General features: G+C 42.5%; 2 protein-coding genes across 4 annotated transcripts in view; both read left to right on the top strand.

Annotated features, from left to right (window-relative positions):
* rnf213b (ring finger protein 213b) overlaps positions 1-3,216 on the top strand; it is a 52,643-nt gene extending 49,427 nt beyond the window's left edge. For both annotated transcript variants that reach the window (XM_078278575.1, XM_078278574.1), the window contains exons 64-65: positions 280-458; positions 2,304-3,216. In XM_078278575.1, coding sequence (XP_078134701.1) covers positions 280-458; positions 2,304-2,442 — 318 coding nt within the window. In that variant the 3' untranslated portion in view covers positions 2,443-3,216. The remainder of the gene's footprint in view (positions 1-279; positions 459-2,303) is intronic.
* Positions 3,217-3,700: 484 nt separating this feature from the next.
* cep131 (centrosomal protein 131) overlaps positions 3,701-13,015 on the top strand; it is a 32,182-nt gene continuing 22,867 nt past the window's right edge. For both annotated transcript variants that reach the window (XM_078279312.1, XM_078279311.1), the window contains exons 1-7: positions 3,701-3,839; positions 6,190-6,386; positions 6,934-7,028; positions 9,815-9,926; positions 10,566-10,693; positions 11,577-11,681; positions 12,359-12,538. In XM_078279312.1, coding sequence (XP_078135438.1) covers positions 6,201-6,386; positions 6,934-7,028; positions 9,815-9,926; positions 10,566-10,693; positions 11,577-11,681; positions 12,359-12,538 — 806 coding nt within the window. In that variant the 5' untranslated portion in view covers positions 3,701-3,839; positions 6,190-6,200. The remainder of the gene's footprint in view (positions 3,840-6,189; positions 6,387-6,933; positions 7,029-9,814; positions 9,927-10,565; positions 10,694-11,576; positions 11,682-12,358; positions 12,539-13,015) is intronic.

The raw sequence follows: 13,015 nt of genomic DNA, 5'->3' as shown, positions 1-13,015 counted from the left end.
TTGTGTCATTTTTTTTTTTTTTATACTCGTGACCTCCGCTTGGCTGCCAGTGACTGACCCCAAACACCACAGAGAGTTAAATTATCCAGGCTGTAATCCTTTCAAAGTGTGCCATTTGACACGACAGGCGCCCAGAGGTTGACCCCAATAAAACCTGAATTCCAAGAGTTCTCTCTCTGCACCGCAGTTTCTGCTTGGAGAAAAAAAAAAAAAGCACCTTTTTGTTTTTTTAATCACATCAAACGTTAATTTCATTTAATTGATGATCCTGTTTTGAAGGACCCGTTTCAGAGGCTGCCCTCTAAGTTCCAGCAGAAGCTGTCCGAGCAGGAGAGGAAAGGGCTGAAGCTTTTCCTCGCTGTCACAGATGTCGACACTTTCTCTTTGGAGCTGCATGAAATTCTGCTGCTGAAGACGAATAATGACATGCCGGACCAGGCTTACCAACCACACTGGAAGTAAGCACAAGCCATTTGTATCCCCCCCCCCCCATAGTGAAAACACCATCCACTGTACCATTTGTGAGTTTAGTTTTTCGAGGAGGTAACGCACCAAATGGTAAAACAATCCCAAAAACATTTGCATTATTGACATCTATTCCCTAGTTTACCCAAGGGCTGTTTTTAGGAATGAGAGGTTTTTTTTGTGTGTAAGCTCATGAATGTGAGAAGTGTGTCTATTGTCAGTTCAAAGATCTCCACCCTAGTGTAATGGAATCCATTGATTCTACACAGTTTTAATCAGAGTAAAGTGTGGAGGTCCCACCCAGGCCTCTCCCCTGGGATTTGGAGCCTTTTGACTTCCAGGACTGGAGCGTGACCCCTCCAGGCAGCCATCTGTCAGGGGGAAAAGGAGCTTAAGTTGTATCCCCTCAGTCACAGGTCATCCTTATTGAAGCAGCAGATGGGCAGGGAAGTGAAAAGGCATGCTTGTGGTAAAAACAACAATGGATCCAGACAGTGCTAACCACAGGCGTAGATTTCAGGGGGGATGCAGGGGATAATATGATAAGATAAGATATAAGATAGACTTTATTAATCCCACACTGGGGAAATTCCTGTGCTGCAGCAGCTCAAAAGAAAAAACATTACACACATCAGAATAACACAAATACACATTAAGTAGACATAGGAGAAAAAATATACAGTGCATAAAGTATAAGAAATAGAAAAAAATAATAATAATAGTAATAAAACAAACATATTTACACAATAAACACCCTTATATAAACAGACGGTATATAAACACAAATATACAGATGAGTAAGGTGCGGATGAATAGAATAATAGAATAATAATGTCGTCGTCGTCCCCCCAGTATTGAGAATATATATCTTTCTCTTTCCCCGTGAAATGAAGCTGCCTTCAAGTGTGTTCGGAAATGTCGAGACCTATAAACGATCTGACAGAAAACTGTATATGTGTCTACTTGTACTACATCGCGGGGAGAAGGAACACAACAGGGCAGTGAAACATAAAGAGGGGATTTCTTGTGATTTTAAATGTCACGTCTTTTATGTAGATTTACACTTTGGAGCTCATGGCTTTAACAAGGTCTCGTTATCTGATAGTATTGTTGTTAAGATGTACATGATTCCTAAAGAAAAACACCCAGAAACACGTGTGACGTTTTGAATGTGTCTGAGAAGTTCTGAACAATACAGGAGAACAATTATAATAAGACATTCCTTGACATATAGACATTTGCATCAAAAAGAAGACCCCCCGTTATGTGTCACTTCTGTTCCATCTTTGTTGGGAGTCGCACATGCTCATTACCTAGGTAAGGACTACTAGCCAGTCAGAAGCAGAGTATGAGGGCGTGCCCTGACAGTACCTAGGTAAGGACTACTAGCCAGTCAGAAGCAGAGTATGAGGGCGTGCCCTGACAGTAGCTAGGTAAGGACTACTAGCCAGTCAGAAGCAGAGTATGAGGGCGTGCCCTGACAGTACCTAGGTAAGGACTACTAGCCAGTCAGAAGCAGAGTATGAGGGCGTGCCATGCTAGCAGCTAGGTGAGCATTATAACATGTGTTCCAAAGTGACCACGTTTGTCTCTGAAGTCAAGGCTGGACTACAATAGAGTCAAACAAACAGTGTTTTCTGTTGGAGATGGTAAGTCCCTTTGGGGGGGACTTTGGGCTTTTTCACTTTGTAAACCTATAACGTGCACAAAAAAACACAATAAAGGAAAGCGGAAAAGCCAAAAAGCATAAAATGAGCACTTTAAAACAAATCCTACGCCCTTGGTGCTAACAGTTGTTTTTTTCTTAATCCCCCCCGCCCCCTCCCTGCTGTCTCCAGCATCAAGACCACCTTAGAGGCCCACTTGGAGCAGAAAGGCCTTCCAGTTCTGCTGGGCCTCGAGTCTTTACCGGAGGACATCACACTGGGACAAGGGGCTGACGTGTGGAGGGCCGCTGTCGACTTTAAAAGAAGATAAAATGATTTCTACAGACTTATTTGGTCATTATTTTTTATTGTGTGGCCATTTTAGGCCTTTATTTGGTAAGACAGCTGAAGTCATGAAAGGGGAGAGAGAGAGGGAAAGGGGGGGGGGGGAATGACATGAAGCAAAAGGCCACAGGTCGGAGTCGAACCTGCGGCCGCTGCATCGAGGAGTAAACCTCTATATATGGGCCTCTATATATGGACACTCTCAGCTAAATTCTGCAGATTTTCATTCTGGATCACAAAAAAACATCTGCAGATTCTGTTTGGGTCTGCGTATTAGGAATAATAAATGTCTATGATTATTGTATGTTCTGAAGAAGTATTTCTGTATAGTTTGAGATGTCTTAAAGTGACCACAGGGAATCTGTGGACGCAAAATTCCCGCAGATTTCAAACTTAAAATAAAACTCTGAATGTTAACACATCACCCCAAACAGAAAACCATTCTGGTAATTTCTGCAGATTTTCACTCTGGATCACCACTGAAAACAGTAAAAAAAAAAAATATATATCTGTGTATTAGTAGTCTCTATATTGTAAATATATATCTTGAATATGGTTGAATGTCTATGATTGATTCATTCCATTATGATAGGGCATGTTCTGATGAAGTATTTCAGTTTATTTGGAGATGTCTTAAAGTGTCAGGGTAGTGCAATGAATGCATTTGAAGCGGGCCTATCTTTATTCATTCCATGTTCAATCTGTAAATGAGGAGTCAGGGAACAAATAATAAAAAAAATAAACTGTTAATGAATCCAAACTTCTGTTTTCAGTTTCCTTTTTTGGAATTGAATTAAACAAAAGAACATAATACAGATTCAGCATACAGGAGATAGTATACAAATAATAACAAAATAGCCAGGGGTATATCACATTAGACCAAAATGTAAAACATATTAATGATAGCCTTTTTGTTAGTCGAATTAGAGAGTAGTTTCACATATTGTTTAACATCCTTTAGGGCAAAGGTCTGGCCATATTTCTTGATGTGAGAACAATGCCAAACACTGATTCTAAATATTTATCACAGACAGATGTGGAGGTATCTTCCAACACTGAAAAAAAGTCATCACAAATCACATCTCCTTTTGTAAAGTCAACCAAACCGTTGTTCGAGCCACGCCCCTTGGAATCCATACAGTGGAAAGACAGCTCCGCCCAGCCAATCAGATGCAGGAATAAAAAAACAATGTTTGTTCTCCACCAATCACATACGTCGAGAGGCGGCTATTATGTGTGTCGTTACCACAGAGATGATGTTCCGCGTTAGTTCTCCTCGGAGTCAACGGAGTACTTTCACTGGGTATCAGGAGGATTGTGTTGGGAATTGAAACGCAACCGTGAAAGCGTACTTATCAGCAATGGTGCCACCCAGCTTTTGAAGTAAGTAGTTAACGCTAACGCTTGCATGCTCAGCAACCATTTTTCGGGTTCGTGGGAGAAACGTTAAAGACGTTAACTGTTAAGTTAGCTGCTTGCTTTGACCAGACTTCATCTGAAAACTAGCCGTTTTTATTCCTTTCCAACTAACGTCATAAGCGCTACTATTAGCTTAGTGTGACTGCTGAAACGAGGCGGTTATTTAACATAGAAAGTGTAAACTAACGCTATCGTATTTGAATGATGTTACATTGCAAAACATCCCTATTTGCATCAGTTGGGGATAATCTGCACCAGTCGTCAACAAGGTGACGTTACTAAGGTTACATATACCGTTAGTAACGGTATAATGACGGTTACTGTACGGCTGCTTTCACACCTGAGCTGTTTGGTTCGTTTTAACCGAACCCTGGAGCGTTTTGCTCGGATAGTCCGGTTGGTTTGGCGCGGTGTGAAAGCTCATTCCTACTCTGGTCCGCTTGAAAACGGGGGACTCTATTCGCTTCCAACTGCAGTAACGTTAGAGCTTTACGGTTTACTTTAGGTGAGAATCCGACCCAATATGGGACGCGAACTAAAAAAAACTGCATTTTACTAGCCTGCAATTTCAACCTTGCGCACACAACTTGCGGACCTTTATATGATTTAAGGGATGATAACTTTCAAATTCATAACCTGTTATGACCATACATCGCTTATTGTCTGTGTGAAACACATCATTATCATCTCTCTCTCATCAGGGCCTTCTCCTTCACTCAGATTGTTCGCCTTCTTCTGAAATATTAGAAACATTAAAGCATATGGAAGCCCATTTCTGCCAGTGTGTTGGAAAATGTCATTTAAGACATAATAATGAGTTAGTATCTTAAAATCATCAGAAACTTTCTCAAAATAACGAGACACTAAACTCATTATTTTGAGATACTAAGTTATGATTTTAAGGTTTCTTATTATAATGACTTACAGGATATTTGGTTCCCATCACATTGGTGGAAATGGACTTTCGTAAAAGCAATATCAGAAAACCTAAATGTTATGAATTTGGTGATGTGCCATTATTTCTGAGACCAGAAATGTCAGCTTTTTGTTGTTTTAGTTTTAGTTTCTGTCCAATTAGACCAGCGACTGCTGTATAACATTTGTTTACAATGTTTGGTGACTTGACAAATGATCCAAATGAAAAAGCAACAATGTTGCAACTTCACCCCCCTGAATCGCAGTAGTAAAAGTATAATGACTGGTGTTGTACCAGTAGCTAGGCCTGGGCATCATTCAAACAATTTCGTTATCAGTACCAATACCACAAATCCGATACCGGTTCCTGAGCGACACTTTTTTCGATACCAATTGTATAAAATCCATTTCGACGAAAAAATTACCAACATTACGACAATACATGTTACAATTATATTCTTTATTTTTTAGCTCCTTTACACCTTTGTCACACACACACACACACACACACACACACACACACACACACACACACACACACACTGTAGTCAAGCCTCTCAACATAGAACAACATACACACGAGCCCCGTCGTAGTGATGTAACGTTACAGCCAATCACAAACATTGATAGATCTTGGTAAAAGCATGCTGCATGCTTATTGGCTCACCGACACTGATGAGAGTGACTCCTGAGGCATTGAAATGTGGTTTGAAATGACAAGGGGATTTTTCGATACTTGATACTCTGGAGGCACTTCGGTCGCTTGGTGCCTTAAATGATGGCAGTGCGGTATCCAGCCCTACCAAGCATTAGTATTAGTATGTTAACTAACGTGAGCTGACAACAGATCCATTTTTGCTCGAATGCTGTTTTACACGTAACAACATTCATCATATCTGTCATGCTCCACGATCTTGTGTTTGTGATGGAAAGATGATAGCGTTAGCTAACAGCGTTAACGGACACCTGCCACAGTGTATCAGCAATGGTAAAGTGTTAGAAGCAAGCATATGTTTCAGGAGAGTTGCTTTGATAGATGTTTGGCTTACATTTTAGCAACACCGGGGTACTATGAGCCTAATAGCATCAGCAACATTAGCATTTTATTTAGCCTGGTTCTTAGCTCACATGCTAAACATTTAGCTGTTAAAGCACAGAACAATACCAAACTACTGTTAGTTACTTGTTTGTACTTTGATTTCAGCTTGCTATCACAGCTGTAGTAAAAGTGAGTGAGTGGTTTTGTTGTTGGTTACCCCGGAGACAAAACAGTCAGTGGGGGGTGGGAAGAGTGGCTGTTACTTCCTCCGTTGTTGTGGTTGTTCCCACTGAAACCTCAGGCAAATAGAATGTGCGCCCTATTGTGTCTTATATCCAAGCATACGTCGCTATGTTTCAGGTTTTCAAAGGATGCCTGCAACACGTAGCCCTTCATCCATCCCAACAGGCGTCTCAGGAGATGCCTTGGACCTCAGCTTGTCAGGCTCCCAGCTCTCTATGTCCAAAAGACCCAGCAGTGCATCACCTGGGAAATACTTCTCTCGGTCTGTGTCCGTTTCCGTGGCTAGTGACAGCAGAGGAAAACGCAACACCCTGGTGAGTAACTGTGCATGGCCACGTGTGTACTTTTGTACCGGCAACAGAATCGAGCCGCTGATTGTTCATGAGTTATAACATAATCTTATCAAGATGCAGGAAAGAGCAAATCAGAACTGTCTTTAAAGTAGCTTGATTCAGAATTCTCCATGATACAGAGTGTGTGATGCAGGGTTTTCCCTGCCATTATAAAGCTTAGGTGCAGCACCCAAGCCGTTTTGGGCAGCACCTAAGCTGAATGAATGTAAAATCATGAAAACTAACTAAATGCCTTTCCTCAGGTCTGATGATTGCAGTTGGACTTATTTAGCAAGTTTTGTCTTTAAGCTTTTTGAATGTTATTTATGTATTACCTGCTCTAGCTTTTCCAACGTTTTAGACACAGATATGGTGATAATAACGGTCCAAAATTGAAAAACATCACATTTTCTTAATGGAGGACCCCTAAACCCTCTGCCAAATATGTGCACCTACGTCTTCCACAAACCCAGTGGTGGTGTTTGCAATAGTATCTTATAATTCATTAAAACATCTTTTAAATCCACAGAGTGATGCCAGCTTTGGTAGCTCTCGCTCCATCAAGAACCTGAGGCGGTCCAACAGCACCACTCAGGTTAATCAGCAGGCTAACATCAGTTTAAGGTACAAACACACACATGCATACACACCTGCTGATGTTATAACACTGGCATTATTTCGGTATTGTCTATGCTTCCAGGGTTTTCCCTTACCGTTATAAGGCTTAGGCACCACCTAATCTGAATGAATGTAAAATCAATGAGAGCATCAAAACTAACTTAATTACTTTTCTCAGATCTAAAGTGTGTATTTGGTCAAGTTTTGTCTTTAAGCTTTTTGAGTGTTATTTATGTATTATCTGGTCTAGCTTTTTCTAACGTTTTGGACAGATATGGTAGTCATAATGGTCCATAAAGATGTTTAACTGCATTTTTCTTTTTTATTAAAAAAACTTAACAGTTTCTTTAAAGGGGAGGACCCCAAAATCACCCGTTAAATATGTGCACATAAGTCTTGCACAAACCTAGGAAAGACACTGTGCTTGTAACACATTTGCATGTAGACCAATAATAATTCAGTGAGAATATGTATTTCTCCCGGCCAATCAGTATTCTCCTTCCTTATCGCTGACATTGACACACTAAACTGCACATAGTACAGCATGTGCTGATATACATACTCTGCAAAGCCTCGGGCCAAACTTGCTCTTAGGTTGTCAGTTAGCTCGTCGTATGACCTTTACGGTAACGCACATGCGTTTGAAATATGAAGAGCGTGTTTTTGGAAATGACAGAAAAGACTGTGTGCATTTCAGATAATGTGTGTCAGACAGTCTTGGAAGCAGGGACGGTCCCTGTAGCTCAGCCCTTCACGCGTGGAGTCTTTGCTCTTTAAACCAGAGTGCCTCTCTTCAGTGAGCAACAGCTGGCAGCCCTGAAGCTTCACCAGTCCGGACAATGGGAATGGTGGCGCGCCAGCTCCTGCATGATAAAGAGTGGAGGGAATCTGGGGGGGGGGTTGTTGCTAGGGGTCGCGGGGTGGCAGGGACTTGCTTTGTCCCAGGTTAGAGGGGGAGGGCCTGGACCTTCGGGGTCAGGTTACCCCCCTCCATCAGGAGCCAGTGAAAGAAGAAGTGTGCGTGTGTGCACGCTCTGGTTCTATTGTCCGGCAGCTGCCGCCAGCCCCCCCCCCCACTCTGCCTCCGAGAATGCAGGGCTTTAAATTTAAAGATTTTCAAAATACCCCCAACACCCCCTCCAAGTCTCTGAGTCTTTCAGGGCTGTCATTGGGTCACTCACCACCCCTCTCCCTCTCCACTGCTTCCTCCCCTGTGTGCACCACTCTCACGTAAAGCAAAAAGTAGAGGAATGTGCTGCCTAAATTTGTGTCGTCCGATTGCTTTTCATTGAGCCAGCTGGCTTCACACCCCCCCCCACACACACACACACACACACACACACACACCAGCACAGATACCAGTGGAGGCAAGGCCAGACAAGAGGTCACTCTACAGCCTCATGATGGAGGTGCTGGTGTGTCAGGCTATTTGGAGGACGAATGACAGGCCAACAGGAACAACATATGCGTGCACGCATTTACATGGAATCCGTAACGGAGTTCCCCCTAGCAGACGGTCAGCTGCTACATACTAAATTCCAGTACTTGGGGGGTAGAAAAGCAGGGGATGAGTCTTGTTTCTGCAGCTGCCGTTACAACTATTTAATCACAAAAGCTGTCACTAAAAGCCATGACTCGAGGTTCCTGCTTTGTGTCGAGTTGCGTTATCGTGTGTTGGGCACTGCAAAGCCCTTGTTGTGTGAAAATTGAGCCCAGAATGTGCTTTTTCCTCCGCATAAAGGGACACATTTGAAAAAACAATATTCGCGGCTCACAGCTATCACAACAACCTTTTAAAGTCAGTCACCCAAATGGCATGTGGTATCCATGCATGCAAATAGCTTGTTTTATTTTCTGTCAACATTAATTCAGGCACTAAAACTTGCTGCCATCTTGTCTCTCCTGCTCTGCCTGACTGTTTATTTTGTAAATTTTTTTGCCTGTGTGATTGTCTGTTTCACTATTGTATAGTTAGGCAAATCTTCTGTTGCTTGTTACTGTCCCAGCAATGTGGTTTTTGTGCATGTCCACCAACATGTATGTCTATTTTATTGTACCTTGTTGTACCTTGAGACGTCCCAGCCTACAAATCCTATCCTAAAGACTAAAGAAAAAATCTTTATTTGGTACAGATCCTTGCAAAAATCACACTATAATATAATGTTAACAATTTTCAATAAAAAAAAATTAGAATAATGACACAAAAACGATCATTCCCTCCAATATCATGAATCATATCGCAATCGCAATATCAGTCAAAAATAATCGCAATGAGATATTCTCCTCATATCGTGCAGCTCTACTGCGGAGGCTCCACGCAGATCTTTCTCTGTAAGTTCTGCGCGGAGTGGCCTGAAGTTTATACTTGTGCGTTGGTGTGTGCGTTGATCTCAGCAGGGCCAGCATGTGTGTGGGGAGTGTGTGGTTGAGAGAGTGACTGGCGATTAGCTTCAGAGCGAAACCGACTCCAGGGTCATAGTGCGAGGAACAAAGTGTCTCCCCTGACCTTTCTGACCACGGTGGGAAATCTGGAGCAGGAGAAGTTAACCCTCTCCTTGATTTCATGTTGTTTATGGAGAAGGAGAACCAGGGGGGGAAACGCAAAGCTACCAAGCCACGGCCGAGCGGTGTGCGTCGCCGTGACATTTTTCGAGAGGTGCACGTCAGGCTACGGCGTAGGGTCCGACGTAGGTTCGCGTCTCCACGTACCTATGTACGTAGCCACGGCGTAGATTTAACGCAAAAGTATCAATTCAAGCTTAACCCGTGGCTGGCGTGTGTGTGTTTCCCAGTCAGGAACCGAGTGAGGACTACCTGGCCCTGTTTGACAGCAGCTCAGATGGACGCAAGAAACTGGCCAGCCTCAGCAAAGCCTCGCCAGACAGAACCACATGGAACATCCTGGTATTTGTCATCAATCACACTCTTGACAGAATCAGAATCACAATAAGTACTCTTGTGTGGAATTTGCCTCGGATGAAAGTGTCCTACATAAACAAACAAACAAACGTATTAACCATTAAACTTGTCATCACATTAGATTTAATATACATCTTGATCATTATAGAGCTGCAACGATTAGTCGACTAATCGACTAGTCGATTGACAGAAAAATCCATTTATCCTTTTAAGTCATTTTTCATGCAAAAATGGCAGAAAGTGCTGTTTTCAGCCACTCAAATATGAAGATGTTCTGCTCTTTTCTGTTTTATATCATATTTAACTGAATGTATTTGGGTTTTGGACTGACCATGACTTACCATGGACTTTGAAATTGGGATGGACATTTTTTATTTTCTGACATTTTATAGGCCAACCGATTAATCGGGAAAATAATCTGCAGATTAATCGCTGATGAAAACAATCATTAGTTGAGGCCCTGGATCATTATAATATCTATGCTAAGTAGCTAGCCTAAAAGGCCTAGCCAATATTAAAGACAGTTTGAGTGTTTCCTTTTTTTCCCCAAACATTAAAAAGATGTCGGGGGTCAAAGTTGACAGTAGCTCATGGTGTAACGCGGTCATGTTTCCCGTTTTTAAGGACGATCAGCCCAGAGTTTTCCCCGTGCACTCGAGCCCCCGCAGCACTGGCAGCGTGGACTCTCCCCCCGGCCTGAAGAAAAGAGAGCCTGGCATCGCTCTGGCTGCCACCTTCACTGCCAACAACAGGTGGGCAGCGTCTCTGACACACACACGCAAGCACGCACTCACAAACACACACACTCGCACGAACGCACTCACTCACTCATCTACCAACTGGCAGGTCGGTGGTTCAAATGACCATTTACAGTGTATAGACGGAGTAAACTGGGAGCAACGTTCTCTTCATTGTATTGTGTTAATTAAGCATTAGAACTGGGTGCAACTGGCCTGTACACACACACACACACACACACACACACACACACACACACACACACAGGGGCTGCACGATGTGAGGAAAATTACGATAACGTTGTTGAATATTGTGATAATGATATTACTCACAATAAATAAACAGATATTAAAGTCTCAGATTGACCATTGAATTGAAATTAAAGGCAGCACTACATTTTAAAGTGCAGTTTTCTACTGACATTTCCTGATATGTTGCAGCCTTTCGCGATGTGTATATTGCGATGACGATAAGAAAACGACATATTGTGCAACCCTCTCACCCACTCACGCACGCGCGCACACACACACACACACACACACACACACACACACACACACACACACACAATAGTCCAGGTAGAACAGGGACAAGCCTAACATCTGTCCCATGACTCCTTGCATGGCTGCATTCTGGATGTTGTAGCTGCTTCTCATGTTACATACCTGTTGATCATGGCAGCTGATACTGCCTTCAGGAATTCCACCCACACAGTGGCACCTTTTTCTCCCATGCAAACTGTGTGAATGGGCTTGGAGTTTGTAATATGGTAAGACCCTGTTACAAAGCATGTACAGTATCAGTTACTGAAGGGTGGGTGAAAAAGGTGGCAGTGGCATTCTCAGTATTCGACGCAAACAAACGACAGCACTGTCATTGTCTTTTTGTTTTTCCCAGGAGCAACAAGGGAGCGGTGGGGAACTCTGTCACCACCATCTTACACAACAACTACTCTGAGAAACCACTCACGCCGAAGAGCTCCAACCAGAGACCGTCGTTTAAGTATGTCCTGAAAATGAACCTGTTTGGGGGGTTAATAGAGCCTATCAGCCAATGCTGGCTGATAGGGGCATTGAAGAAAAGAAATGTTTGATATCAGCCAGTTAGTGACAGCTGCTTCCAAAACAATGCAAACCATGTGTTTTGTTCAAAGTCATAATTACTGTATTGTTTATGTGATCAGCACTGCTATGCTGGTTGTTTATGGTAACTGATTGTGTCAGCGTTATACATGATTATGATCATAATCAGAGGGTTTTTTTTCGCAGCAATGTCAAAGTGCTGTTAGTGGCTTAAGGAAAATAGAAAAACCTTTACTGAATATCGGCTCAAAGATCAACTATCACTATCTTGAAATTAGGGGTGTGCAAAAAAATCGATTCACATTCGAATCGCGATTCAAGCTCTGCCGAGTCAAAATCGACTCAGAATTCCAAAAATCGATTCATTTTTATTTTTTTTATTGTATGTCTACTGCAATCACACAGGAAAAGTAACTACATTTACATACTGTGAATCGTCTTTGAATCGAATCGTGAACCTAAAAATCGATATTGAATTGTGACATTTTCTGACTCGTGCACCCCTACTTGAAATATTGGCATGTGTTCAGTCAAACTCAATTTCTAAGAGACCTCGTGTGAGGTTTCTCATGATTCCCAATCCTATTTTGCTTTCAGCAACATCCTGAAGGCCACGGCAAACGACGAGGTGTCACAAGACAACAGCTCGCTGACAAAGTCCCAGAAGAACTTCTCTTCGGCGTCCTGCACCCCCAACAACAGATCTCCGGTGTCGGCGCAGCGCGGCAGCCCCGGCCTGTCTCGAAGGAGGGAGGTCACTGAGGAGGAGGCCGAGAGGTCAGACCCACAGTTTCCACTAGGGCTGTCAACGAATATTCTGAATTGGAAAATATATTTAAATAGTAAAATAACAAACAGAGATTTGAATATGAAAATGTATATTCAAATATTATAAGAGAGTAAAAGATGGCACTATCACACCCATCTGCATTGTTAACGGGCTGCTGCTGCGTTCCTGTCTGATTGAGCCTAGTTTATATCGATGACGTTTTCATTTCACTATGGTTAACTGCTCCTCAGATCTCTAAATCCAGACAGCTGTCCAATCTGAGGTTTCTCTCGCACGACTAAAACAACTTCTGAATAGGGCTGGGCCATAGGGAGAAAATCAGATATCACAATATTTTGGACCAAATACCTCGATATCGATATTGCGGCGATATTCTAGGGTTGACAATTGGTGCTTTAACAAAATATCTTCACACTTAATGTGGACATAATGTCTAAGTAGGGAAAAGGCAAATAATAGAACAG

Source organism: Sander vitreus, chromosome 21 (genome assembly GCF_031162955.1).
Source record: "Sander vitreus isolate 19-12246 chromosome 21, sanVit1, whole genome shotgun sequence".
Lineage (NCBI taxonomy): Eukaryota > Metazoa > Chordata > Actinopteri > Perciformes > Percidae > Sander > Sander vitreus.
Note: the sequence above shows the minus strand (reverse complement) of the source record. Positions and strands in the feature narration are given on the sequence as shown.